The sequence below is a fragment of the Patagioenas fasciata genome, chromosome 1, assembly GCF_037038585.1.
Source record: "Patagioenas fasciata isolate bPatFas1 chromosome 1, bPatFas1.hap1, whole genome shotgun sequence".
Lineage (NCBI taxonomy): Eukaryota > Metazoa > Chordata > Aves > Columbiformes > Columbidae > Patagioenas > Patagioenas fasciata.
In genome coordinates this window covers 205719728-205747574 of record NC_092520.1, presented here as the reverse complement: position 1 = coordinate 205747574, position 27847 = coordinate 205719728, and the positions used below count along the sequence as shown (strand labels likewise).

At 37.0% G+C, this 27847-nt stretch overlaps 1 protein-coding gene across 5 annotated transcripts in view; it reads left to right on the top strand.

Annotated features, from left to right (window-relative positions):
* Positions 1 to 23438, top strand: part of SEMA3A (semaphorin 3A) — a 521794-nt gene extending 498356 nt beyond the window's left edge. For all 5 annotated transcript variants that reach the window (XM_071803502.1, XM_071803499.1, XM_071803501.1 and 2 more), the window contains 5 exons: positions 2063 to 2104; positions 7787 to 7944; positions 11864 to 11931; positions 17420 to 17562; positions 19109 to 23438. In XM_071803502.1, the coding sequence (XP_071659603.1) occupies positions 2063 to 2104; positions 7787 to 7944; positions 11864 to 11931; positions 17420 to 17562; positions 19109 to 19564 (867 nt within the window). In that variant the 3' untranslated portion in view covers positions 19565 to 23438. The remainder of the gene's footprint in view (positions 1 to 2062; positions 2105 to 7786; positions 7945 to 11863; positions 11932 to 17419; positions 17563 to 19108) is intronic.
* The last annotated feature ends 4409 nt before the right edge of the window (positions 23439 to 27847 follow it).

The window sequence follows — 27847 nt, the reverse complement described above, 5'->3', positions numbered from 1 at the left end:
CCCATGTCGCATGATCTCACTCCAGCTGTGCTGACAGGACTGTGCTCCAAACTTGCCATAAGGGTCCAGCCACCATGTCCTCATCGTTCTCAGTTGCCAGCCCTTTAGCTTTGGTTTCTGAACAGACACAACGTATCAAAACAGAGCTTGTATATCTTTTTATTATTATTTTCAATATTTTTTTTTTCTTATGGGCAATCTTGCCTTTATTGGTACCAATCTTGCACAGAAACCACTGTTCTGAGTGCAAGATACCAGTGAAAAATGGGTGTCTCTGCTTCTGCAACCCATGCTTTTTTATGGCAGAAATATGGTGGGTTTTTTTCTTTTTTTTTTTTTTTTAACAGAAAAATAAAGTAATAACTCTAAGGAGAAAATGAGACAAGTAATTTGTGACTCCCAGCTTTTTTTCTTTTGTATACGCGCAAAAGTCATTACATTAATGCAGGGTAATTTGGCAATTCTTGATAATGTATGAGTCTCTTCCCTAAATCAAGTAGAAGCTAAAGGAGATCAGAGAAATATAAAAGTGAAAGAAGGAAAATAAATGGAGTGAAAGTTTTGTTTCAGAAAGGCTTTACAAAAGTAGAATGGTTAATTGCAAATTCAAATCTGGTATTTTACTTTACATGGGTATTTATTCATTGCACAAAAAGCATTTTGTTGTTCTGATTTACTTGAAAGCTCATTTATCTCCTTTGGAATGTGTTTAAGCCTTAAAGAGGGCATTAATGTACTTCATTTAATAAGAAGAACTTTTGGGTGTAAGATATGGATCTTTCAATAGGAAATTTGCAATAGATTTTACATGTACCTTAACCAAATGTAAGTTTTCTTTAGTTACTAAAGAGTCTACCTGCATCATAAACAATGCATTTTGATTCTTAAACTAATGTGCTGAATCCGTTTTTTGTTTATAATTCCATGAAACTGTAAGTGTTCCATATCTCTTACATTGATAACAAATGCCTCTCTTAACCCCATTTGTGCAATATTTCTCTGAACAGCTGAGCAAACAAACTAATGAGTTCAATTTACATTTGAATGTTAAACTTAATTGATGCTTTCTAATATAAGGTCTGTTAACCCATTTGTAAAGGCTAGTCCACATGCTTAACATCCACTGACCCATATCAAATTCTCTCAGGATATGCAAGTTGAAAGCTACACAAGTGTAAAAGCTTAATAAGGACTTTATTAATGGACATAACCAAAAGTATGATGAATGGGATCAATGGCAGATTTTTAGATGGAATAAAGTTCATACAGAATTGACTTGCACACTTGATAATCAAATTATGCCACTTTTACTCGCAGGTTTAAAATCCATTCAAGCAGCTGGGCCTGAAACGTGTAACAGTCTTAACCAGATCTAAACACACTTACTCTGTTAAATATTTCCTACAGTTGCTCATGTAAGAAAGCAGATATTGGTTTGACACCTGTGTGCTACAGATAAGCATAACTAAAAGTGGACTTAGCTAGGAGAACAATAACTCTCCTAGTGACCCATTTGGTTGATTAAATAATAGCTATTCCAGGGTGCAAAAAAACTCTTGACAGTTTTAGTTCTGTGTTTTGCAAATAGGAGCAACTTTTTTGTACATGAATATGCTTGGGGTTAAGGCTTTTTCCTATGAATAAAATTTTGCAGGAATGAGTTTTTCACCTTGGTGTGGTTAAAATGTGTTGCTGATTTCAGTGCTATCACCTTTAATATATAGTATCTATGTATTTTGATTGTCATTATTTTCATATTACCTGAGAGGTTATTTAAATGTAGTTTTAACATGAAGTGTAGAAATTAATGTCAAGGTGTGAAACTAGTAACAAAGTAATCAGAATGAAACTGTAATAATAATGGAAAATGATGTGCCTACAATTCTATTTCACTTGTAACTAGACACTATTCAGCTGAAAAAGACAGTAAGAAGCACTATTACTGAGGAGTGTTTAGTTTAATTTCAGGATTTCTAGGATGGTCAAATAACATTCTAGCAGGATTTTTATGTTTCTAGAGCTTATTTTTGTAATTTCACTTTTTTTTTTTCCCCCCCCCCAGGAACCCACTGTTATTTCAGCAATGAAGATTTCCACAAAGCAGGTACTATGTGCACAAACTTTAAATCACTTTTAAATATTTATTGGTCTCTGTCTTTTAGAGACAGTAACTTGGCAGTCAGTAGAGACATTAATTACAGCAGCAGCATCCCATCCCTTTATATAAACATCAGTAGTTTCTCAGGAATATGTGACATACAAAGGAGGAAGGAAAAGCCTAGTTTGTGTTACTTACTGGTAAGGTGGAAGCTAAACACAAACTATCCAGCTGTCTGGAGCCTCTCTAGAAAAAAATTTCCACATGACGGAATATTGTTATGACAGAAAAACTACTCAAAAGCAGTGGCCAAACTTGGTCCCTTACTTTAATGGGACTAGTTCTAGTCTCAGCAGGAACAGCCTAGTACAAAATGCAGATAGTGGAAGCAAAGACTGGAAACATGTCATCCAATGCCCATTTCATTCCTGGGTGTGCACCATTCAGCTTTAACAAAGAGGATAGATCTGATTTAGTCCAAATTTTCCATGGCCTTCTAGTTCAGTGACATCAGTAGGATATGGGTTCCAGACTCCAGAATTTATACTTCCTATTTTCTGTTGAGTGTACTAATAACTAACTTCTTCAAGAAAATATATATATTATAGCCTTCATTGTAGCCCAGACCATAACTAAAATAACCTGGACCTCTTGAGAGACGGAGGTAAAGCTTTGTCAGATTCACAGTAACGGTGATTCCTACATTTCCGAGTAAATACAGTCAATTATTAGGAGGCTTCTGTGTGTAGCAGCTGATGAGTTATGTAGTTGTGCAAACAACTTTGGATTGGAGTCCAGGAGCAAAATGGGTATTAGGGGTTTATCTTCCAGTCCTGCCTCAGAAATCTGAGACATAAAATCTAGTGTGAAATTTATCATAATAAAACTTTTTTTTTTTTCCCTTTTTCGTATTTGGGTTCTTTTGGAGCCTCATTTGCTAAATACAAGCAGCTTGTTCACACTCATTAATTTTTCTTTAACATCATTGTCTGTAAAGAGGAGATTTGGTGTTACTTCCAGGACTGGGTGCTCTAAAAATTGTGTGTGTTATAAATAAGATTTAGTTAATTCATGTACCTCACTCTATACATTACTAAACAGAGGCTGAATTCATTCTGTAATGGACAGAACCCTATATAACACTTGAAATGTTGCATATTTAACTCAGAATTCACTGTATTTAGGGAAGTTGTCTGAAAACATTCATGTATTTGACAGAGAACATTTTGTTTGGAGATACTCTTCTAACAGTTTACCACCTAAAACCACAATGATGGCAGGGCAAAAAATGTACTGTTGAATACTGGGATATATAAAAACAAACTTGTCAAGTTGTATATATGTTCACATTATACCAAAATGCTCTGTTTCAGATTATTTTTACACATACATTCCCCTAAAGCAGCCAATCATATTTTATAGTGGACCATGCATTTTCATACAACTTCTTCTCCAAAATATCTTTAGTTATTCAGTAGAGATTACAATTTTCCCTGAGTCTTTTGAAAACAAATTGACACTGCTAAAATTGTCTAAAGCTAAAAAAGAGCATAAAACAGAAGTTATTGAGGCAGAGTTAAGCTCATGAAAAACCAACCAGCCTCAGGCTAAAAATGACAGACTCATGATACAGTATGACAAGCTTTTGGCACTGTGTCTCTATCATATAAGAATATGGCAACATGTTTCCACTTTATGATTTTAAAATACTGTAGATTTATAACTCAAACACTTCAGTCATTGTGTTCTGATAAGTAGGGCAACTTTCTTATAAACAGCATGGTAATTCTACGCATTGTAAAAAGCCAGAGCATGAAATGTAAACAGTAAAACCAGCATGTCCTACTGAATAACTTTAAAGCAATTGCTTCATTTTATTTTTTCACTAGCAACCCTTTCATCCAATTATAAAAACATAGTACAGGGAGTTTCTGCTTATTTTTGAATGTTTTACTACATTGGTTGTGCAAAGCCATCACACCAATATGACACATTACAAATTACTCTTCTTTCTAAAGACCTAAAGCTACCAATTCTTCAAGAGTAGAACTTAGCTTAAGTTTTAAATTATGTAAAACTCTAAGGCTCCCATGTTTCTGTAAGTATGAATTCAGCCCTTGAACAGGAGTGACTTGGAGCAAAGAAATGTAGCTGTTACATACAAGACTAAGCCTTGATACAGTCTTTCTCAACTCTGCTGTCTTTAACCCACAGGAATTATATTTTCCCACTGAAGCTATATTTTCCCACTGAAGCTACTTATTCCTCCTAATTGTGTTCAGAGCCATGGGGTTGTCTAGCCTTATTGCTTAGACAATTTATGCAGGGTTAGCAACAAAGACAAACCTGGAGCGGGCAGCATCCTAAGCCACCCTACCACCCTGAAGCTGCTTAAATTCCCAGCTCTCTGGGAGCCAGGCTTGCAGGGAACCCCTGGCCGCCACTTGTCCCTGAGACGTGTCAGAGGGCTCTCCAGAACTTTTCCCTTCCTTTAAAAATGTGGAAACAGGCAAAAAAGTCAGGCCTGGCTTTCAATCAAAGGTGACTTTTTGTGGAGCAAGCTCTCATTTCTGTCTCACGGTCAAGTTTGTGATCCTCTGTTTCAAAAAGTAATTGGATTTCTGGTAAGATGGGAAAAAAACAAGGAGATCTTTGGCTGATATAGGCCAACTCCTTGCCTGCTGAACTGCTACAAAGAGCTTTTGTTTTTTTTCCATAAGATTCTCAATCAAAGGAAAGGCAGAGACCTTCAGAAGAACCTGAGTGGCTAGTTTTATAGTGTTTTTCAAAAGTACTGAGTTCTATTCAGAGATCATCATTTCTGTCCGTATTATACACATATTAATAGAAAGGACTAGCTCAAAATGCACGTATCACTTAAACAGCCGCCTGAACTATTCTGCATCAGTTACTTTTCAATAATAAAATTAGATAGGATTTGAACCTCAACCTCTCTCTGAAGTTCCTTAAAAATTCTGTCTAAGTCTTTTTTTTTTCTTTAAGGATTACATTTTTTCGTATCTCTCGCTCTCTTTTTTTTTTCTTTTTTAATTGCAAATGGAAAATTCTCTGTTATCTCTTTTTTTTTGACTTCTGGGGAAAGACTGTGTTTTGAGCAGTGCTTTGGGCAAAGCAAAAACCACTGGATTGCTTAAAATGTTAGTCTCCTCGGCTTTTCTAGAGTTCTGTAAGAACTTCTTTGTAAGAATTTTTAGAGGAAAATTCCCCCCCACAATCCCCCCCCCAATGTCTGATCTGATAATCAGATGATTTTATTAAATTAACAGCTTCTCAGAAGAGACTCTTTGCCCAAAAGGCAGTTTGACTGTGTATGGCAAAGTACGGTCAGACCATTGATGCAAATCATTCTGTTACTATTTTCTGAATTTCTTACTGCCTGGATTTATATATTATTAGTGTCCAGAATAATTATTACCAGCTGGAGACTAAAACCTTGATCAGAAGAGGAGCAAACAGGGTTGCAGCCTTCAGGCTGTGCAGCACCTGAAACACATGCTGCAGTTCACTGACTGAACTTTATGAATTTATGAACAAGAAACAGAGTATTTAAGGAACCCTATTTTGGCCTCTTTTTGGTTTTTTGTTTTTTTTTTTTTTCTTTCTTTTTTTTTTTTCTCCTATGTTTCTGGTCATTCTTTAATTCTAAAGACATTTATTAGAAATGAGGGAGGAGTTTTTGGTAAAATGAAATTGGTTACAGAGGTACATAGGAAATCATTACATCATTCTTCTTTATTTTCTCATGTGCTTTCTCTGGGTTGTTTTTTATATCACTTGCACCACACGTTGCTACATGCTTATATATATTAATGCCCCAATTACATAGGACTCAGATCAATACCATCTGGACATTTAAGATACTTAACTGAAGCTCTAATTTGACCTATGCTGCCTCCCTAATCAGTAAAGAGAAAAAGCATCCCTTGAGAGATGTTTAGGTCACCTAAGATTTGAATTGCTGCTCCTTTTACTACAGACCATACCCCTAAGGTGGGTACTTGATTAAGTGACTTAAGCTATAGAGAATCAGCTTATCATGTCTGCTGCCTGTCATCTGCTTCTCAAGGATACAGCACTATCTGGGGAGCAGTCTGTACAGTTAAGGCTTTGTGTAGAGCTCTGCATGGCCAGAGATTTTTACCCAGAGAATGTGGGTTTACTATAATAGATGGAAGCAGCTGCTTAGAAAGGGCTTAGTTTTCAATTTACCAGTGAATTTTCCTCTGGATTCTTTCCTTGCTATGTTTTTCTTGAGAAAATACTGCTGTTTATATAAATGCACGGGATGTTTCTGTTACAATTAATATGTCTGTATAAACTGCCAAGCTGCTGTCTCTGGAAGAATTTAAGGCAACACCTTTTATGATGTTTTTGGGTTTTCTGTCTCCTGGTATCCAGTACTGTATCATTTCTAGTAGGCAGGTGACCTCAGTCACCTTCCAGCCCCAAATTCCCTGGAAATGGTACCTCCGGGATATCACAATGCAGGAGATGAAGAATTTTGATAAAATGTATTGATATCCTATTTTTCACACCAACCTTACACTTTTTAAGAAAGAAAAATAGATACAAACTTGTATTTTCCTGGTGGGACTACTTGAAGTGAGACCTGAAAAATAAATGTGTTAATGGATCCTCCATGAGTTCTGGGTGACAAAGTTTAAGCTTCTGATAGCAAACTGTCAGTGTTTCCAAACCAGAAGGATTATGCCATTCAATTTTTGTTTGTCTATTTATTTTGTTTTCCCCTAGTTTTGCACCTCAGAGGGAACTGTATTTACTTACTACGCTCATACTTGTTTTCTTTGTGAATTAGTGATAAGCTGAAATATCTCTGTTTGGAATTTCACATGGGATCAGTAGTTCAGTTTCCTTATGTCCCTCTGGGAACCAATTTCCCTAATGAACCACATGAATTTGATATCAGAGAGAAAACTGGGAGAGGCAAGATATTCTGTTGTAATGCCATACAAAGTTGCACTTCGTTTTGTTTGCATCTTTTTTCTTACTTTTTGGTTTCTCTGTGCACTTGAACTACAGCTTCCACTCAACACTTCTTTTTATCCAAAATGAAGTAAGCCATTCCCCTCATAAAAGATATGTTTCAATTAGAGTATGTCACACATAGAAAAGACTATGAAGCACCAGAATGATTGGTCATGCAAAGAAGTGTGTACATGGCAGCACTTCTAAGCTGAAATATCTTGACATCAGTCTAAAATAATTTACTTTAGGTTTCCCCTCACAAATACACAAATCATGGTCATAAACAGGAAATTTATGTTAAAGTTGCTTGTCTTTAAATTCAAAAGCATATTCTCCTTCGTTTTCTGATGTTGATTGTAGTGCTTTCCCAGTGCAAGGATCTGAATGGAAAAGAAAAACTGGAAGAGTACTTTAATTTTTCTTACTCTTTAGAGAAACCACCAAGAGCTTCATACAAAAAGCAGTGTTTTTACTGGTTTTTTGTGGGGTTTTTTGGTTTGCCTTTTTTTTTTTAATGTGGACAATTCATTTCTCATTCCTTTAGTGTATATCAGGATCATGATCCTTTATTGTATCTGTAATGGTCTTAACATATTATTATGAGGGTTTTTATTATTTCTTAGCAAAATCTGGTAATTTGCAATTTTTTATTTTTATTTTTATTTTTAATTTTTATAACAGCAACAGCTCTACATTGGCTCAGCCACTGGAGTTTCACAGCTTCCTTTACACCGCTGTGATGTGTATGGAAAAGCATGTGCTGAGTGTTGCCTTGCAAGAGACCCTTACTGTGCCTGGGATGGTTCATCTTGCTCACGTTACTTCCCCACTGCTAAGAGGTAGAGACAGTTTCAGATGTCTGCGTGGTTTGCTATTTGTTTTAACTGATGATCTCAATATGACCAGAGGGCTTTGGAGATTTTTCATGGAATGGTTAACTGAATGCTTTTCTCTTCCAAAGAAAACATAATTTTGGGAGTTACAAGCAATATGAAGTCTTGGTTGATTTGAAGTGAACACTGCTACTTCTTGGGTTGACTTAAAAAGCTGGTGTAAAAAAACATTCAGAAAAAAAAAGTTGTTTCTGAAATGGATTCATTGTTTTATATTCAGTAATAAATAGCAAAAGGAAAAAATCTTTTTCTCTATCATGAGGAGGGGGCTTTGTACTAAAATAAAAGAACTACTTACCCAAGTAAGTTATCCTGCATTTTCATAATTCTAATTCAAAGGAAATATTTATTAAGTGTTTGGACATGAATGGAAAGTTATTGTTTAATGATATATAACATTGTTATTATGAAAAAGTATAACATGTATGTGTTGATGTATCTAAGTGTTTTACCTCTGAAATTCTTTCTCCTAAAGTATACAAACTAGTTACTAAACAGATCTTAGCTACCAAAGTAGAAATTAGGAATAACTGAATAATGACTTGCAAATAAGAACACACGTTGGTGTAGTGTTGAAATTCCCATGATAAATCATCTAAAATGATAGAAAAGCACTCACATTAAATAGAATATGCCAAACATCTTGCACTTATGAAGAAGCAAGGAATCCAAGAGTTTATATACATAAGGGTTTATATACACAAAATTAATGGTAGGAAATACTGAGTTGAGAATGTCAGGACTTCAAACCCCCGATTTGGATTGGTTGCTGCAGGAGATGAAATGTGGTAAAGGCTGGGAAGCAGCATTTGTGTCACAGACTTTTCAGATAGAGGGGATGAAAATTTCGAAGTTAACGTTACAATGTATCCTAAACAAATACTGATGACAATATAAAAAGCTGCTTATGGAACATCAGGTTCCATTTTTGCACCAGGAAACAGAGTTAAGCTGAGACAAGCTTCTTTTGAAATTCTTTAGAAAATAATTAAAAAGGAGAAATTGAATCCATCCCAAAAGAATAGCTGGTCAAATTTTCACAGCTGCATGAGCTGAATTCAAATTTGTGGTGGGAGGACGGCAGTTCCACTGGAGGAGGAGAAGGAGGGAAGAGAGGAGAGGAAACAGTGAGGTTTTCAAGGAGAGTCTAAGAGATTGATTGGATCTGAAGGTTTTCAGGGTTACAAGTCTGTATGGTTGAGTACTGCCTCTAGGTTGAAGGAGACAGTAAGGTCAGGAATCACTGAATCACTCTTCTCTACTACCTCCCTACTAATATTTACCCCCTGAACTTCATCCTTTTTTAGCATTCATTAGCACTTATTCCTACTCCCAACCCATTTAAGACCCACAGAGCACATCATCCTGTCATTCATCTGCTTACACTGATGGAAGAAATAGGGCTCTTTCCCCTTTCCTTATCCATGTCTCCAACATATTAAACTGTCAACTGAGATCACTGTTGCTGTCAGGGCTAAAGGGACTGGGACCTCTTCTTACAGGGACTAAGGGAACAGGTTACTGGGGCTAAACTGTGTTGCACAGATACAGGAAAACCTTAGTCTTCTTGAGGCCACTATGAATGAAAGAATAAGTCCTGGAAGGCTGGGATCCGGACAATACATTCACAAAAAGCCGCTGTTCCCCCTTATTTCCCCCTATTTTTCCCTTGGCAGCAGCAGCAGAATAAAGGTATGTGTCACCCAGAGAGGGGATCCCTGTTTGCCTGGTACCTGCTATACCCACTGCCTCAAGCCAGTTTTGAATGCATGTATGACAAAATCAGCCTTGCTGGAAACAGCTGAAATGTCAATATTTTCCTAATAATGAATCCTCATAATTCTAGGCTCCAGAAATATTGGGAAAGTTGAGTCCTGAGGCAATTGCACAGATGCTTTACTAATAGTTGGTTTGGGGTTTTGATTTTTGTTTTATTTGTTCTCCGTTTTTTAAAAAAGAAGTTTTTATAAGACACAATTTTAATTTACTTTTCTTTCTTTGTGTGTTTTACAAGTCTAAATGACAATTCAGAGCTCCTGCAGTGTGACCACTTAACTTTACCCCATGCAGATGTGATCTGGTTCATATTTCATAAATCATCATGTTGATACAATGGTGATGTGTGCGACATTTTCTTGAGATTCTAACTAAACATCTCATCCAAACTCCATTGACAGTAATATGAGTTGTTAGACAGACTTCTTTTCTACAAATAGGATCCTATAAACACACTGCATTTAAAAATTTAGGAAGGAATAAAAAAATTTTATGGTTCTGTATATTTTGGTATATTGGTATATTCATTGGTTATGAGCAATATGAAGATGATATCTGAAAATAGGATTAGGGTTTTTTTTAATTATAAATCAATCAACAGAAGGTTCCTTCTTATTAAAGCACGCTAGCTCACTAGGATAATTTTAAAGCAGCTTGTATTCAGAAAGATACAAAAAATGCACGTTCTGAATTGGATTTTTTCTGAGAAAAAAAATATTGTCACCATACTTCACATTATTAATTAATTTTGGTTTTAACATTTTGGTAGTTTCCAGTGAAAAATAAATGGTAAAAATCTTTCAGCCAAAGAGAGTGAGTTGTGCAGGCGATGGCGCCTCTGTGAGAACTCTTGGTATGTGCTGATGCTGAGCTGATAGAGTCTGCAAACAGGGCTGGTGAACAGCAGAGAGATGGGCTCTGTACTGCAGAACAATGGCTTTTTTAAAAAGTGGGCTGTTGTCACAAGGGAGTGACCAACAGGGCTTTTTACAAGGCTACTTGACTTTTGCATATCCGTTGCTGGATGCCCTAATCTGAAATCACAGCATTGTTCAGCAGCCTAATCCTCTTTGTTCTCCTCTAATTTTGCAAGCCCTCAGGCTTTCTCTGATTCCTAAAGTAAAGTGCTCACACTTGAAACACATCTTTGTTTGCCTTGTTCTTTTTTTCTTTTTTTTTTTTTCATATGAAACGCTTTTCTCTGTCTCAGTTGAATTTTGTGTCACAGCTATTTAAATAAAAATAGGAGCAGACAGAGGAAAACAAATGCAAAATGAAACCATATCAAAAAGCTTTCTTCTGTGAAATACAACATTTTTTAGCACAGATCAACATGCTTTCCAAAACAGCCAGTGGAAATCAAGCTGGAGAAATAATACAGTATGTTAAATGGAATGAAGTAAAAGCTAGAACTCAGACTTAATCTTCAAATGATGGAATAAATGACATTTCCAAACCTTCCAATAAATGTTTTATTCGGTTTATTCTAAAGACAAAGCCATTTGCAATGGTTTTGGAAAAGGTTTTATCAGAAATGTCTTGGTGAGATCTGTAGTTGCCGAAATTATCTATATATTTTAATTTAGATTGTGTAGAAAACACAGAACTTTGACATTCTTTCAAAGCCATCCATCCTAAAGTTTCATTTCAGCTAAAAGATGCCATAATATGTCAAGTATTCTGTATTGCAAAAAAGCTGTAGCTTCTTCATGTTTGTTTGTTTGTTTTATCATTCACATTAAATTGTACTGTATATACTTTGATCCCCTGTATCTATGAATCAAGTAATGAATTTGTCTGTGATCAATATTGCCAACACAGTTAAAATAAAGTTAATAGTCTCAGGGCAAGCAACATATATTTGCCAGTTTCTGAAGACTTTACCTGTAAGAGTGAAGGTTGATTCTACAAACCATGATAATGGATAGAATATAGTTTAAATGGTATTATTACCTTCCTAGTGTTGTTTAGGTGCACTTGTGACCTACGTAATTATATATATGTTCCATTTGTTCCTCTTCAGTCATTTCAAATATGAATGCTGACTGATGAGAGGGTCACTAACAGTTTTCTAATATGGTATTTGCAGACGTACTAGACGGCAAGACATCCGCAATGGAGACCCGCTCACCCACTGCTCAGACCTGCAGCATCATGGTGAGTTATGGGTATGACTGAAGTACAACTAATTTGTGTGTTGTTTATAGACTGTGCATGAGAAGGGTAGGAAGTACATGAATGATTTGGTGGTGAAATTGTCTTGAACATCTGGGAAAGATGAATTTAATACATCATTATCCAAATTTAGATTTCTTACAATGCCCTGGATCAGACACTAAAGACTGTTATTGTTTTTTGTTTTCCTCAAATTAACAGTTTTAAGTGTTTCAAATTTTCTGCTTTGCTTAGCTGGTAATACCGTACCATCAGGATAGAAATATTATGTCAGAAGGAAGTCAGATCTCCTTCAGAACAGCAAGAAGTATGTGCATGCTGCTTCATATAGTTTGCATAGGATGGTAATCAAACACATATTCAACTACCTTGGCTAAATACGTTTTTTTGTTGTTGTAGGTGCCACACTAGCAGGCCTTAAGATCAGAAAGTTCTTTGCAGTAGGCCCGTCTCATGTGCTTTCAGCATGGGGTTTTTTTGACATCTTTTGGTTGTTTTTTTGTTGGTTATTTCATTTTCACAGTATATTGACCAGATCTTCTTTCCTTGAATTGTTTGGTTGATAAACTTCTCAAAGTTACTAATATTGTTGCCAAACTCTTCAGAAAGTCTTCACTCAGGAAATGAAAAATGTCCATTTTGTCAAAAGCGAAGAGAACACTTAGGCAATACTTCCCTCTGCTGGAAAAAAATGATTACTCATGTTTGTGGTACATTTATAATAACAGTTAAACCACTGGACAAGTTTCTGGGAAAAATAATGAAGAGGTGGCTAAAAATGGAGATACCTCAAAACCCTTGTGCCCTTCTAGTCCTTGTAATAGCAAGAATTACCATAGCTTTTCTTTTTACTTCTTGATTGTCAGACTCAGGCCAAGCTACTCAGAGAGGAAAAGGGTTTGGAAAAGTGCATGAATAGACTATGATCAATATGTAGTTGTCACGTTTTGAGAACTCATGAATGTACAACTAGTTTAGATTTGAACTAGTCAGTGTGGACTAATATTAATAGAATGTTCACAAATTGCCAGTTGCCTGATATCTAATAATACTTATACAGTGCAGATGAGACCATCCATATATCAAGGCTGAGATGACATTTTGAGTTCCCCAACAGGAAAATTTCACCAGATACTAAACATGGATTTTATTACCAGCAGAAGCATGTCTTAGCTTCACCTTTTTACTATCTGGACATTTTACTAACCAGTTAAAATGATTATCTGAACAACCATATGTCCATTTTTTTTTTTCACATTCTCTTTATACAGCTGTAGGTCTGTTCTCTATCTTCATGGACAAGAAAAGGATTTCAAATAATTTTGGTTTTTATATCTTCCCATATTTGGTTAATATATTTGTCTGAAAAGATAACTTCTGTCCAAAGGGAACAGAGTAATCCAGTGCTGTTTTTTCGTGACAACAATCATGAGAACTCAAGGTCAGGAAAAAAACCATTATATGGTACACTTGACCACAAGGAGCTTTAATACAGCTTTGTCAAAATGAGCAGAGCAAGTATGAGACAATTTATCCCTGAAAATTTTACTTAATGGTGAAATGAAGACAGTGGGATTAGAAGAATCAGTAAATTGCAAAAAATGCTGAAGGAATGCAGTTGTAGGTCCTAGGCTTTAAGGATGCACTGCCAAAATACTGTACTTAAGGAATGTTTTGGATTGTTATGGAGTGAAATTTTCTCTATCTATAAAATTTTCCTATATTTACTTATCATTCACACATGATCATGCATTGTACAGACAGCTGCATGGCTCATAAACTCCCTATGCCAACTTATGCTGAGTTATTTCCTTGGTTATGACTAGTAGTTTCCTGGACAATAAATGAAGAATTGGGTTGGTCTACAGACAAAAATAAGCTCTGGCAACCATTTACTACTTGTCTACACATTCCTTTGCAGTAATTGCCAGTTGATTCTTCATGTGAACCAACAGAAACAAGAAAAAACTACAATCTCTTAATGTTTATCTCTCTTTTAAAAATTGCAGAAACTTACTCTGATATAAATATGAAGCAATAATGCTTTTAATAAGGTTAGGTAGCTCTTTCAGTTGCCTTTTTGTGGAAATGTATAAGATGTAGTACAAAATTACTACACAGTAACATTAGAGGGAGCTGAGGATCCTTAGCTCTAGAGGTGTTTGACCAGACATCAATGCTTAATTCTAAAAGCACAATCACCTTTGTGTCAGCTAAAGAACATTTTTGTAAGCTTGTCATACTAGTGCTATCAAGAAATAAATCAAGGTCTTGTTTTGCAGAATTTGTCAAAGAAGATATACCTTTTTTTTAGGTGATTTATCCCAAGGGAAGCTCAAAGAATCACTCTGAATTAAACTGTATAGTCAGATTTATTCATCTGCAAAGCTATCTTGGTATAAGCACTTAGCTTTTCATACTTCTTCGGTTATGTCAGAAATTATGTATTTAAAGCATATTTATCAGAGTAGTAAAATGATACTGCTGTTGGGTTCATTTTGGGAATTACAGCTCTCAGACAGAATTTTGGGTTGAATTTCATAACCAACTTCATGACTTCTATAGTTTTATAATTCCTCCAGCTGCTCTTCTGAACTTCCCAGACTTTCATTCTTCCTTCTAGTCTCTTCAGTTTCTCCCTCAGTCTCAGAGCTACGCTCTTATCCTGTGATTATTCCATCACTCTGCTTACTTTATGCACTCCACATGCTTAATATTACATGAACATTATAGACATTTCTGCACCTGTCTTCGACTCCCTTTAAATCACGGAAATGGAATTTGAAGGATCTCTTAAATCCTTCCTCTCTCATTGCGTGGCTGTCACCTATACTATATATTTGGAGCTGTGAGGATATTTAAAGGGGGCTTCTGCCATTTTCCATGGTGATCTCTAACACACTAGAATGTCATGGACCAGATTCAAGAAAACACTCAGAAGTTTTAAATGACATCAGAACACCCACCTTCAAGGTAGCTTCCATGAAAACTTATGGCTAGTTTATTAGATACTACAGACATCCTAGGTACATAAGTTTTCCAGCAGAAACTTCTCTGTGTACTTAAAAATATTCTACTGCTCATGGGCATAGAACCCTTGCCAAAGAAATATCTGTTTTTGTCCTTTGTGCTGATATTTGGGATCTAGAAGACTGTCTCCTTAGATTAAATGAGACTAGTGTTACATGTACTTTCCTCCTGTATAATCCACTTGGTTTATGCTGTGTTCACAAAAATATCGTCAAGTGGTGCTGCAAGCCACCTAATGAGTGACCCATTGGTTAAATCAGCTATTTAGGATGTGGGAGAAGAAGGTTCAATGTCTACTTAGGCTTAGGAGATTGACTTGATAACTCCGCTTCCAATACAAGCACCCATATTATTGGATTGCCTTTGTTCAAGTTTGCCATTCTGCAGCCATGATTCAAAGCATGTGGAACCTGGGAGAGAGGAATTGAACTAGACCATGCATCCTAGGGTGAAATCACTGTGTTTCTATCTTTTACTCTGGAATCCTGTAAATCTCTGTTTCACAGAAACACAGCTGGAGCAGTAATGTTGTGTATCCCAGGCTATAAATGTGGACATTTCCTACTGATTGTCTAATGCTGCAGCCCTATGTGTTGGGGATCCCAGTTCAGATATCAGACTGCTTCTCTGTGAGGATCTTTGGCTGCCTGCTCAGCTGTGTGAATCCTGTTCCTAAATTAGAGTACCTAACCTGAAACATAAGAGGCAGTACAACAGTCAGCCATTCACAGTGTTGAAGTTGGACCCATCAGTTACCAGCCAATCATTTCAAGTTCCAATTTCTATCTTATCACTTCTAGTTGTATTCAGTTAATCTTTTTACACACTTCCAGTTCCCCTGTTTCAGTGACACAAAATCACCCATGTTCCATCTTAGACCTTACCACTGGAACTCTTGTCTACATTCTCTTCCAGCTCTTTTACTCATCTCTTGCTGCTTTGCTTTCTAACTCATTTCTCCATTGTTCCCCATCTTCCTGGCCCAAAGCTGCATTGACATTCTTCATAGGGATGTGGTTTCTTAGAGATGTTGTAAAACTTGTTTCACTTAGTTGTTTATATAGCACCCCACTTACTTGCTGGAAAGCTTCACAATCCAGCAGAGGAAAGCAAGCTAACCCATTCCTTATTTGTTTAGCGTTAATAGGCCATTTGGTGTTTCCTTACTGAGAACTGGGCAAGCACTAGTTCCTATTCTGTCGCCATCCCTTCTCCCATCCTCTCTCAGGGCTGCAAGTCATTATGGAAAGACATATGATTACTCTATCAACATACATCGGGAGCTCATTTTTATTTTTACCTTTGGCTCAGCCATCTAGCAAACAGCCTGTGTTTGCTAAACATGGCCAATATGATAAAGGCATAGTGAAAGCAAACAGAACTTGACAAAGGATTTATCCAAGAGGATTTTAATTACACATCATTTTCCTCTTAAAACATACAAAAAAAAGTTCCTTAAAGATTTCCAGTGCTAAAGATTAAAAGCAGAAAATGGAAGAAATGGCAAATAATGGCAAAAAGACAGGAAACCCAATGAGATCAACACAGTGTTAAATAGCTTACCAACCCCTTCCTCCCCTTCTACTCTCCAGGATTATTGTACTGTTGCCACTTAAGTCTGTAACAGCATTTTAAAGAGCTAAGGTGGAGAGTTGAAATACGATGCCTTACAGCCTCTGCGGTATTGGAGAAGAATCAAATGCCATATAAGTCCTATAGCTATGTGATATTTCCAGCAAGTTGATGAATATCTCGAAACGTTGTTGCAAGAGGAAGTAATTTATTTAACTTTCTTTTTCCCCTCCCATAATGTCTGGTTTATTAACCTTATTACATTTCCATAAATTATGTCAGTATGAGAGGAAATGATTAATTGAAGATTGTTTCCTCAAAGACATTATTCCTGGTCATTAACAGCTTCAGCAAACTGCAGTGCCATATAATCCAAACACATTATACTACTTTTAAATAGCCTCATGTTTTATTACTTTGCTCTAAAGTGTTATGATCATAGAGCCCAGGAGGCATCATTACAAACATTCTACAAGTACACCCTGAGTTTTCTCACTGCATACAGTTTGCTACTAAAAATTCTTGTCATGTTTTAGATGTTTTCCTTGATGAATAATAATGAGATTTGCACAAAATTTCACAATGAAATTCATTAACTTCACATATTGAGATGTTAACAGCTGTTAGGATTTAAAATACAAAAATAATTTTAAAAAGACCTTACCAGGCATCCTGACCAAAATAGAGATGTGGATGGAGATTTTCCAAATGGCATTCTGATATAGGGAATCTTTTTCTTTTAAGGTTTTTTATGTTTAAACACCTTAAGGGACCTCAAATTCTACACACACAGAGAGAAAAAAAATCACTCAGCAATCTAAGATTTTTCTTTCTTGGTAATTTTAATTATTTTTTACTTGCTTTACAGATAACCTAGGTGGTCAGACCCTGGAGGAAAAGATTATCTATGGAGTAGAGAATAGCAGTACTTTTCTTGAGTGCAGTCCAAAATCTCAACGCGCCGTGGTCTACTGGCAATTTCAGAAGCAAAATGATGACCGCAAAGAAGAGGTACAGGAGAAAAAATTAAGAGATGCAACTAGTCTTCTCTATGAAGATAAATTTGAACCTGAGTCCTTCCCAGAATAATGTCTATCTGTATTTTAGTATAGCAGAATTTCTCTGGAATCTTATAATTTCTGTTGCTCTTCACCATAAAATCCCATAAGATCTCTAATAGGTTTTACAGACTGTTACATCAGAAAACATTAATGTCCTCTCCTGGGTCAGACCCCTTCCAAAACACACTGATTTTCTGTTAGAAATCTCAGAAATACAAGAAGTTAGCATGACATCTAACTGCCACCTAAAGCATCATACAAGGATTACACTGAATTTACATATGACAAAGACACTAAATCTGCCTCTGAAAAAAAGTCTTAAGTGTATTCAACTAATTATACAGTCTAAAAGCAGCATTTCCTGTGTGCTGCACACTCGAAGACTTCACTGTAGATAACATAGAGACAGAAGGAAGAACTGGGAACTGTAGTGCACACAAGAGTATGAAAACTTGCACATTTTTTTCATCAAAAACAATGCTCCTAGAGGCAAAATCACTGACTTTCCCTGCTTGCATTACACTAAGCTGATACTTTATTTTTCTCTTTCTCTTGTCACCAACATTCTTATGTTATTAGTCACCCTGGTTCTCAAGTCATCTGACTATCAAGCTAGTTCACACATATCTTAAAAGAAAAATCTACTCCAGTAGGTAGGGAGATCAAGGTAGGAAACCAAAACTTGTTTGTTGCATTGAAGTATTTGTAGCTACATCCAAGCTACTCTGAAACATTTATATATATATATTTTAAAGCATATACTAGCTACTTATTTACATTAGCAACTTCAGATACTTTTGCTATTTGCTTTATTTGCATAAACAGTGTATTATTTAGAAATTATTCTGGATGGATGTAGCAGCAAACAGGTTTGTGCCCTTTCTATTGACAGTGACATGTGCATTCAAAGAAGAAAATGATATTCCTAGATTAATTCAGAGAAATGCGGTATTTTGAACAGCTTCTTTTTGAATACTAAAATCTTGAGATTAAATCTTTAGTGTTTCTTTGTAAATTCCCCGCTTATGCAGAACCCCCTTCTATGCATAAGGGTTTTTGTAGTAAGGAGCAATAGGAAGACAGGAAACCTTTCCCAAATATATATGTAGGCTTGACTCAAATATAATCATAAATATGACCTGGGTAATGCAGTCAAATGCATCCATGTTGACTCTGCTGATTATAGGCTTGCACCTTCGGTAATCTTACCAGCAAGTCCATTTGATAGAGTTGATACAGATCTTTGTTCAAGAGTAATAGGGACTAAGCAGCAAACTCTTAACCCCCCAAATTCTCTTTTCAGTACCTCAGCTTTTTTTTCCAGAGTATTTGAGCCTTCCATAACTACAAATGGCTGGCAAGGGGTTTTCCATTCATGTGGGTTTGAGGAGTTTTACCAGATGAAAGGAGCAGTGCTAAGGAGCTACTATGGTTAAAGGTTACTTTTTCACATCTATGAAGAATGATTATTATAATTACCACTTTTTTCAATACAGATAAAAGTGGATGACCGCATGATCCGGACAGAACAAGGCCTATTACTACGAAGTCTTCAAAGGAGAGACTCTGGTATTTATTTTTGTCATGCTGTGGAGCATGGGTTCATGCAAACTTTGCTCAAAGTGACCCTGGAAGTAATTGATACTGATCATCTGGAAGAGCTGCTCCATAAAGAAGAAGATGGTGATGCCTCCAAGATCAAGGACGCTACCAATAGCATGACCCCCAGTCAAAAGATCTGGTATAGAGACTTCATGCAGTTAATCAATCACCCTAATCTCAACACAATGGATGAATTTTGTGAGCAGGTTTGGAAAAGAGACCGCAAACAACGCCGGCAAAGACCTGCCAATGCACAGGTGAATACAAATAAGTGGAAGCACCTACAAGAGAATAAAAAAGGTAGGAACAGGAGGACCCATGAATTTGAGAGGGCACCACGGAGTGTCTGAGCTACATTACCTCTAGGAACCTCATCCAAGTAGAAACTTGTATAGACAGATAACTGGAAAAAAAATGCAATATTCATGAACCTTTTCATGGCATTATATGGATGTTTACAGGAGTGGAAAGTTCAAACAATTTCCACCAGGTTTAAATAAAATCCATTTCTAAGTTTCCTAGTAAGTCCTTCCTCTCTGCTCTCATTGTAAGACCAGAAAGACCAGAGTTTCAAGGATGATAACTCACCTGGACCTACCTTACCGCTCAAAAAGTTCTGCAAGTGTTCAGCAGGCAGGTTTTACTTTCTCTTTTGCCTGAGATATAAACAAAATGCTGTATTTCATGCTGCCATCTTAAAGAAAAGAAATACGAAACCCACCTTTCATCATCAGCACTACCATTTCTAGACTTATGTATAAAACAGCATGAACTCATTAAGCTGATGAACATCTAAACACGTGACTGGACACAAGGATTTTGTTCTTGTTTTGTCTACCAGTTCTCCTGTTTATGTGTACTAGAAGAGGAAAAACATTACTGAATGAGATTGTTTGTGGAAATCTGAACAACATAAGCCATCCACCATCTGCAAGAACAAAAAATGTTGAGTACACTGGCCTACTACTGATGACTTCTTTCAGCTTTGATCTAAAGATGTATTTTATTAAAACTATAATTTAAATGTACCATGAAAAATATGCAGCAAACATTAGCTCTTTTCTAAAATAGATTAGACTTTTTGTCTTAGAAATATTGTACTTTCTAAGTATTGGTTTAGAGGAAAAAAAGGCAACTTCCAATTATGAGCTGCTTTACTATTTTGTTTGGAAAATCTTCCAGGGGAGCTAGTCACACTGCAGTTAACCTCCTCCCCTCTATCCCAGTAATCTATATGACATGTAACTTCAAAGCAACTTTAAAACTAAGGTATTTTAACATGACAGTCACTGTATAGCATGGAAGTCTTCTACATTCTTTTTTTTGTCTAAGTATGGTATTTGAAATGATTCAACATGTATAATACCTTGCTGTAGATTGAACAAATGAAGAGGAGAACATTGATTTTCAGTTGTATATTTTTTTTGATTAAAAAAAAGTAAATAGCATTAAAATACCCTCAACTAATTACACTCTTTCTTTCTTGGTTCGTAAATATTTGTGAATGCTAATATTTAAATACTGTGGCTCATAGACTGTCATATATCCATGAGCAAAGCTCAAATTCAGTTTAAGGAGTTTTGTTCCCAGCTCAGTGGTAGAAATATGTCCACACTACTGATTCTCAGTGCTTCATTCTTTCTGTGGGCCAGATCACCCAAATGCAAAGAACCAGCACTAAGCCACCTGAACAGTAACCTCATAGCCAACTCTCTGTTTTAAGATGCAAGGGACAGTTTTATCTGTGGGTGAAGTCTGCTGCAGTAGTAAAATGGTGAAGTTCAGCTTAAAGCTAGTTTATACTAACAGATAATTTGGTCCTGCACTTCTGTCTTATTCTACACACAGGAGAGCAACAGGGTAAAACAGACAATGTACTTGCACCATAAGTGTCAGTTTAGGGTTATAAGTAGCGGATTTATTCACCTCAGCACAGATGTGCCTTTGGTCCCCAGTTCTATGGTGTCCATTTCTTTTGAGATCATCTTTCTCCAGCTTCCCATATTTTATCTTGGTAGAGTCCATAAATGACATCATTCCAAGTAATGGCATTATGGGAAAAATTACTAGAACAAAGTCCTTAATTTGCTGAAGATGCTTTCATATAGAGGTATGGCTGTATTGATGACTGATCTGTTTTGTTGTTATTCATTCCAGATTATTTAATTTATCAATCACTACACTATCCACCTTATCAGATACAATATAACACAACTGCAGTGACAGCTTCTCTCACAATACGTCCCAGTCTCCTTGCCACTCACTAATTCCAGTGTCCTTCTGATTAGTGAAGCCTTGGCTTCTTGCCTCCATAGCAATTGGATTTTCACTAACAGCCCGGTCACTTTAGTCCCCTTCAAATATTTTGCAGGAGATGAACTTGCAAGATTTTTGGTCGTTTAATCTTCAGGAAAAAAATTCATTGAATAGACCAGGACAAGAGTGTGAGGCCGTAATTTAGAAAAGTACTTGGGGATTTAGTTTTAGAGCAAGTTTAATTCTTTCTTATGTTTAACTTGTGGAAACTTGACTCATGCGAACTTTAATATGCCATTAAATTCCCATGCTATCATGAATAGAGATGAATTAAAACATAGGTTCAACTATGTGCTTTCCTGTACAGAAGTATTAATTTTTCAGCTCAACCTATGATTAATTTTTAAGCATTATTGTCAGCTAAAGTATTTAATTATAATCACAGAACACTCTTTAACCTTTTGTGTAGGACTATTGTATACCATCGAGTCATTAGAATTCTCTTTGTTACAAAAGGAAACAGTTTAAAAAAGAACCTCGGAGAATTTAGTGGGAAAAATACAGATTGATTTCTACAGACCCTACATGACTTTGTTTTTTTACTTATTGATGGAATTGCTATCTAACTTTTTTGCTCTACCATGCTGGTAGCAACTGGTTCTGTAGCAAATTGCTGCCAAAAATCAAGTCAATCCAATCTTGACACCCCTGAATTAAAAACAGATCAAATAAAGTCTGGATTCTAAGGTATGGTTTTGTACATAGATACATGCATAAGATATGGTTTTGTTCTATGGGAACAAAATTACAGAAGTTGCAGTGTTTTTACCATGACCTGGCAGTCTAATTGGACGATTGATATGATCAGATCTTAAAAAAATTCAATCCAGTCCTCACTGACATGCGTAGTCTTGTCTATGTATTTGTATTTGATCACAAAAATATGAGGCAAAGGATCAATCCAGCAGTGGAAAATTTTTATTTTTAGGTTGATATTATGGTCAAGTTAAAAGAGCATTTAACACTGATGTGAAAAGAATTTTTTTTCAAAGAACACAGGCCTTAATGAATTTGTGTATAGAAGGATGCCCTGCAGCTTCAGTAAAGTTCATACCCCCACTTGTGTCATTATCATTTAAAGTAACATAAAGATTGAGGATAGAGGTAAAAACAGTATTTCTGTAAATCATGAACAAAACCCTTTAAACCTAGTTACAAACTTTGGAAAAAGTAAGTAAAAAGTTGTGTTTAAGCTGGAGAGAAATAAAGGATTTAATTTATAACCAGAAAGATTTTGATTTGTTTTAAGATACCATTTGCAAGGAAGAAAAATGCATTGAATCTTGTTCTTACTCATCTGAAGTTTGCACTTGCATGGATCACTGAAGATGGAAATTTGTTCAATGGCTCCTGAAAACTGTATGGTTCTGTTAAAATATAACATCAAACTGAGAAAATGTGCATCTACAGAACAGAGTTAAATCTTCATGACCCAATAAAGTCACTATGTAAAAAAATTAAATTAAATTAAATGCATGTGAATGCGCATTTACTGATCCTTTTTATGTATTATTTAGTGAATATCAATGGTATGTGTTTAATAGTTCAGTTTTGCTACCTACACATTAGCCAAAAGAGATGTAAATATTTTTGACTAGATAAGGAGGTACAGTGTAAAGTACTGTTATCTAGAGGTACTCCATTTTGGTGTGTTCAGCATAATACTAAAATGCAAGATTTTGCCACACAGGTGATAAGGTGGTTTATTTGCTATATCAGTGCCAAAGTTATGTGCTTATTCTTTGAGCGCATTCCTCACTGGGTAGTAAATAATTCTACTTCTGTATTTATCACTTCAATTCAGATGGGAACTAGAAAACTGGAGAGAAACAAATGTAATGAAAGTGCTGCTGTAAATTATTTCTTTTAGCATGTATTCAGTTGTTAAATAAACATTTCTTCCAAATATTTGAAGCTTGCTGTCTTGACTGTTTACAGAGAAATGTGCCCTGTAACCTACATGAGCATATGGAGTGCATTGTTGCCAATATAATCCTAGCAATGTATATGAGCTCTGTTTACTGGTCCAAAAGGGTTGCTGTTTTTCTTACTGGTGTTTATTGTTTCTTTTTGAAGACTACAAGCTAATAATACCTGAAATGAAAGCTACAAACTTATTTTCAGCCTATCTTTTGACACAAGTGCATGGGCTTGTGCAGATAAAGCCACACATGCGCACCGCCCCAACTCCAGCACTGCCCATGAACCAAAGTGTCAATCAGCCTGGAAGCCATGCAAATGTTAGCAAGTTGCTGTACTTCATGAAATTCACTCTGTGCCATGCTAATGCAGCTGTGCTCCTTCTCTTCAGAAACTGGCTTGCCTATACAGCAAGTTGAATAAATCAGGTTCTGTCGGTTATCGACATATCCTTGTATCCTTAGGTAAACCTAGCAACTGTTTGGAAGCACCTAGGGGCTCTATCAAAAAGTCATAGGCCATGGCACTAAGCATTGTGCAAACAGCTAATGAGACAAATGCTGCCCTGTAGAGCATGAAGTTTAAATATACCAGACAAGAAGTGAAGAAAAGATGGTATTATTATTTCCATTTGGCACACACAGAATTGAAGAAACAACCAGTAGTACTTATCACTAATCCGTTCAGCTTTGCCCATGCTCTTTCCTGTAAAGCAAGGATAGGGATGTCCAGTTCAAAAGGATGTTGTAAGGACATTTTATGGTTTCTACCATCTTCTGAAGACGAAAATAAGCCCTCAGCAGCAGCCAGGCAACTCAGTGAGGTGCCAAAAATGTCTGCAAATACAACAAGGACAGAATGGATGTAGTAAGCTGTGAATTCACTGACGGAAAGATTTTTCTTTTTCCTTTATCTTTTTTTTTTCTCTTTTTTTTTCTTTTTCTTTTTCTTTTTCTTTTTCTTTTTCTTTTTCTTTTTCTTTTTCTTTTTCTTTTTCTTTTTCTTTTTCTTTTTCTTTTCCTTTTTCTTTTTTTTTCCTTTTTCTTTTTCTTTTTCTTTTTCTTTTTCTTTTTTCTCTTCTTTTTCTTTTTTCTTTCTCTTTTTCTTTTCCTTTTGTCTGTACAGTGCAGGGATTATAAATATTTACAAAGGAAGACCCTTGTTTCTGGATGTATCCACATTGTGACCTTTGCTAGGTTGTCCTCTGTTACTACTTTGCCACATAGCCAAGAATGTGCAATGCCTAGGGACAGCTTTCATTGACACTGAATAGGAAGAGAGAGGAAATATTCGGGATTTAATGTTTGTTTATTCATACATATCTATATGCACACATATATACACACATTTAAACAGCCAGCTTTCACTGAGTTGAAATCCCCTCTTCCCTAAAGTATTAGATGTTCTATATGTAATTCTAGTGCATCTCTGAAGAACGTTTGGCAGCCTCAGCTATAAATTGTTATAAATGTTTCCTTTGTGAAGACTGAAACATACTATTCTGTTTCCTTGCAGATCACGTTCACTGAGCCCCCCATCAAACATACATTTAATGGGAGATAAAGTTATGATGGCTTTTTACAAAACCTAAAACAAAAGGACTATTCTCCCCAGAATGCTCAGTAAAAGGATACAAGTAGATCAGAGTATTAGTGAGCCAGTCAGCTGCTTCCTCCCCCATAAATACTCACGTGAAAGGTTGGAGGAGCTTCATGGAAAAACTAGAAACTGTGGAGAACAAGCCTTGTTTGGGACTTTTTTTGTCCTGGAATTTATCAAAAGTTGACATTTTGGAGAACTTCAGGATGATCTGAGCTAAACCCCAAAACTCGAGTGAAGCAATTTCCATACTGAAAATTTTTCCTTTAATTTAATAAAACAACTTCATTTTCTTTCAAAGCAGCTTTTCACTCCTTTAGAAAATGGAGCTCCTCTTGCCCATTATATAGTTGCTCCTCTTGTCATTATATAGTTTCTACAGTCTTTGATGAAGGCTAATACCTTCTTCAATACACATGGGGAGCCCCATTTCTGATGACCAGCTCTCCCTGAGCTACTCTATGACCAGGCGCTCCACTCAAACTATCATGCAGCCTACTGTTGTCACATCTGTTAGTACTAGACCTAAAAATGTTCTGTTCTCATCAACAAGGACAAAATAAGGCCTTGGTAGGGAGTAAAAAATTGTGTCTTTGTATTATAGTTGAATTACAGCTCCCAGGACTGTAGGCAGTGGCATCTCCTGGTAGCAGGGCAGGACCAGGTAGCCAGGGCCTGTCCTCCCCAGCCAGGAGCAGGGCAGGCCAGGGGGCATCTAGGGCAGCCCCAGCCCTGGGCTTCAGGCACCTCCCTGGGGATGAGGTCTGAATGTCAACCTGCAGGTGGACACAGCTTGGCAGGGCCCATGGAGAGGGCTGTGGTGGGCCTGGAGATGGCATCCTACAGCCCCACTGGTGCACGGACTGATGGCCCCAGGGTCTGGAATGGAGTCCTGAGCCATGGGCAGGGTGGGAGAAACCCTGGAGGTGAGAAGGGACATTATGCTCACTAGCTGCATTCAGGCACTGACAGTGGGTCAATAAACATCCTTATAAGTCCTGGTTTTCCTCTGTGGAAACTCAAGAAAGTGAGGCTATGTCAGATTGGTCCTTTGAGGCAGCAGGTCTTAGCAAGCAATATAGGCACTTAATGTGATCATGAAGGCTAAAATATAAGAACCCTCAACAGATTTTACATATGAGGAAAGTACTGCTCCATAATGTTCTATACTGCTCCAAGTATCTCCAGCTGTCAGCTGGAGCCTGGTGTTTGGAGCTAAAAAGGATCAAACAGTCCTTCCGGAATTGCTCCTGATCATATGAAGTTATTTAGAGATATTATATTTCAGTACATTATATTTATATTATTTATATATCAAGAATGGTATTGTCCCCTGCTTGAGGGAGATGATTGTCCCACTCTGCTCTGCACTGGTGTGGCCTCACCTGCAGCACTGTGTGCAGTTCTGGGGGTCACAAGATAAAAAAGATATTAAGCTACTAGAGAGTGTTCAGAAGAGGCTACAAAGTTGATGAAGGGTTTGGAGGGGAAGCCGTATGAGGAGCAGCTAAAGTCACTTGGTCTGTTCAGCCTGGAGGAGACTGAGAGGAGACCCCATCATGGTCTACAGCTTCATCACAAGGTGAGGAGGAGAGGCAGGCGATGAACTCTTCTCTGTAGTGACCAATGACAGAACCCAAGGGAATGGCAGGAAGATGTGCCAGGGGAGGTTCAGGTTGGACATTAGGAAAAGGTTCTTCCCGAGAAGGTGCTGGAGCACTGCATCAGGCTCCCCAGGGAGGTGTCACGGCCTCAAGCCTGACAGTGTTCGAGACTGGAGAACTCCCTCAGACACATGATGTGAACTGTGGGGTTGTCCTGTGCAGGGACAGGAGTTGGACTCAATGATCCTTGTGGGTCCCTTCCAACTCAGGACATTCTGTGATTTCTCTGCCTTCTGAAAACCTGCAATAACCAACTGTACCCTGACAGTCCAACGCTGCTTTAGTTCACACAGTTTGGTTGATGCTGAAAAAGAAAGGTAAAATGTACACCTAAACAGTTACTAAGAATGACTGTTCATCCTTTTTCTCTGAGCAAAATCCTCATGAAAAAGAGCTAGGCCTTCTCTTGCTGTGTGAGTCTGACATGTCTCACAATACACTGCCATGCACCACTGAGCCATGCCTGAGGCACTTTGAGCAGGTTTTGAAGGATTAATCTTGTTTCGCTGTGGCAGATGCACTCCCCCCACCTGCCCAAAAGCAACAGAAATGCCAAGGCTGATAGACCACCATGGTCATGTGCACATCCCCTGGTCGACAGACAGTGCCTTTGACCTATGGGACTCCGTGGCTGAGAGAATTTTCTGGACAAGTACCATAAATGGTCACACCTCAGATTCAACTAGGATATAAATGGAGGCCACTGAAGACCCCCATTGAATTGATTCTCAGTGGGGATGCAGTAGAAGACTCTCCTCTTTAGTGTGGCTATCTAAGAAATCTTCCTGAGGGATTGAAACACCTTGCTGATCTGGTAAGCAATCATCTGGGTGCCTTTGGGAGTACTCATTTTGAAACAGTATGGGAAGATGTGTATTTTGAATCATTACTCTAGAGTGTTGGGGTCTGATCCCCTTGAGTTTGAGATGGTTGTGTAATGATTGAACTCCTAACCTGTACTCGAATCTGTGTGTATAATGTGGGAGTGCTAAATAATTTTGGAGAAACCTCATTTGTAGCTGTTTTTCTGCTAATCAACTCTGGTTAGAATAAAGGCTGTTTGGAGGTTCTTGCTTGCCTAAACTGACTTTCGGGGTGCCTCTTTGGCATTCATGTACAGGTCTAATGCTTCTT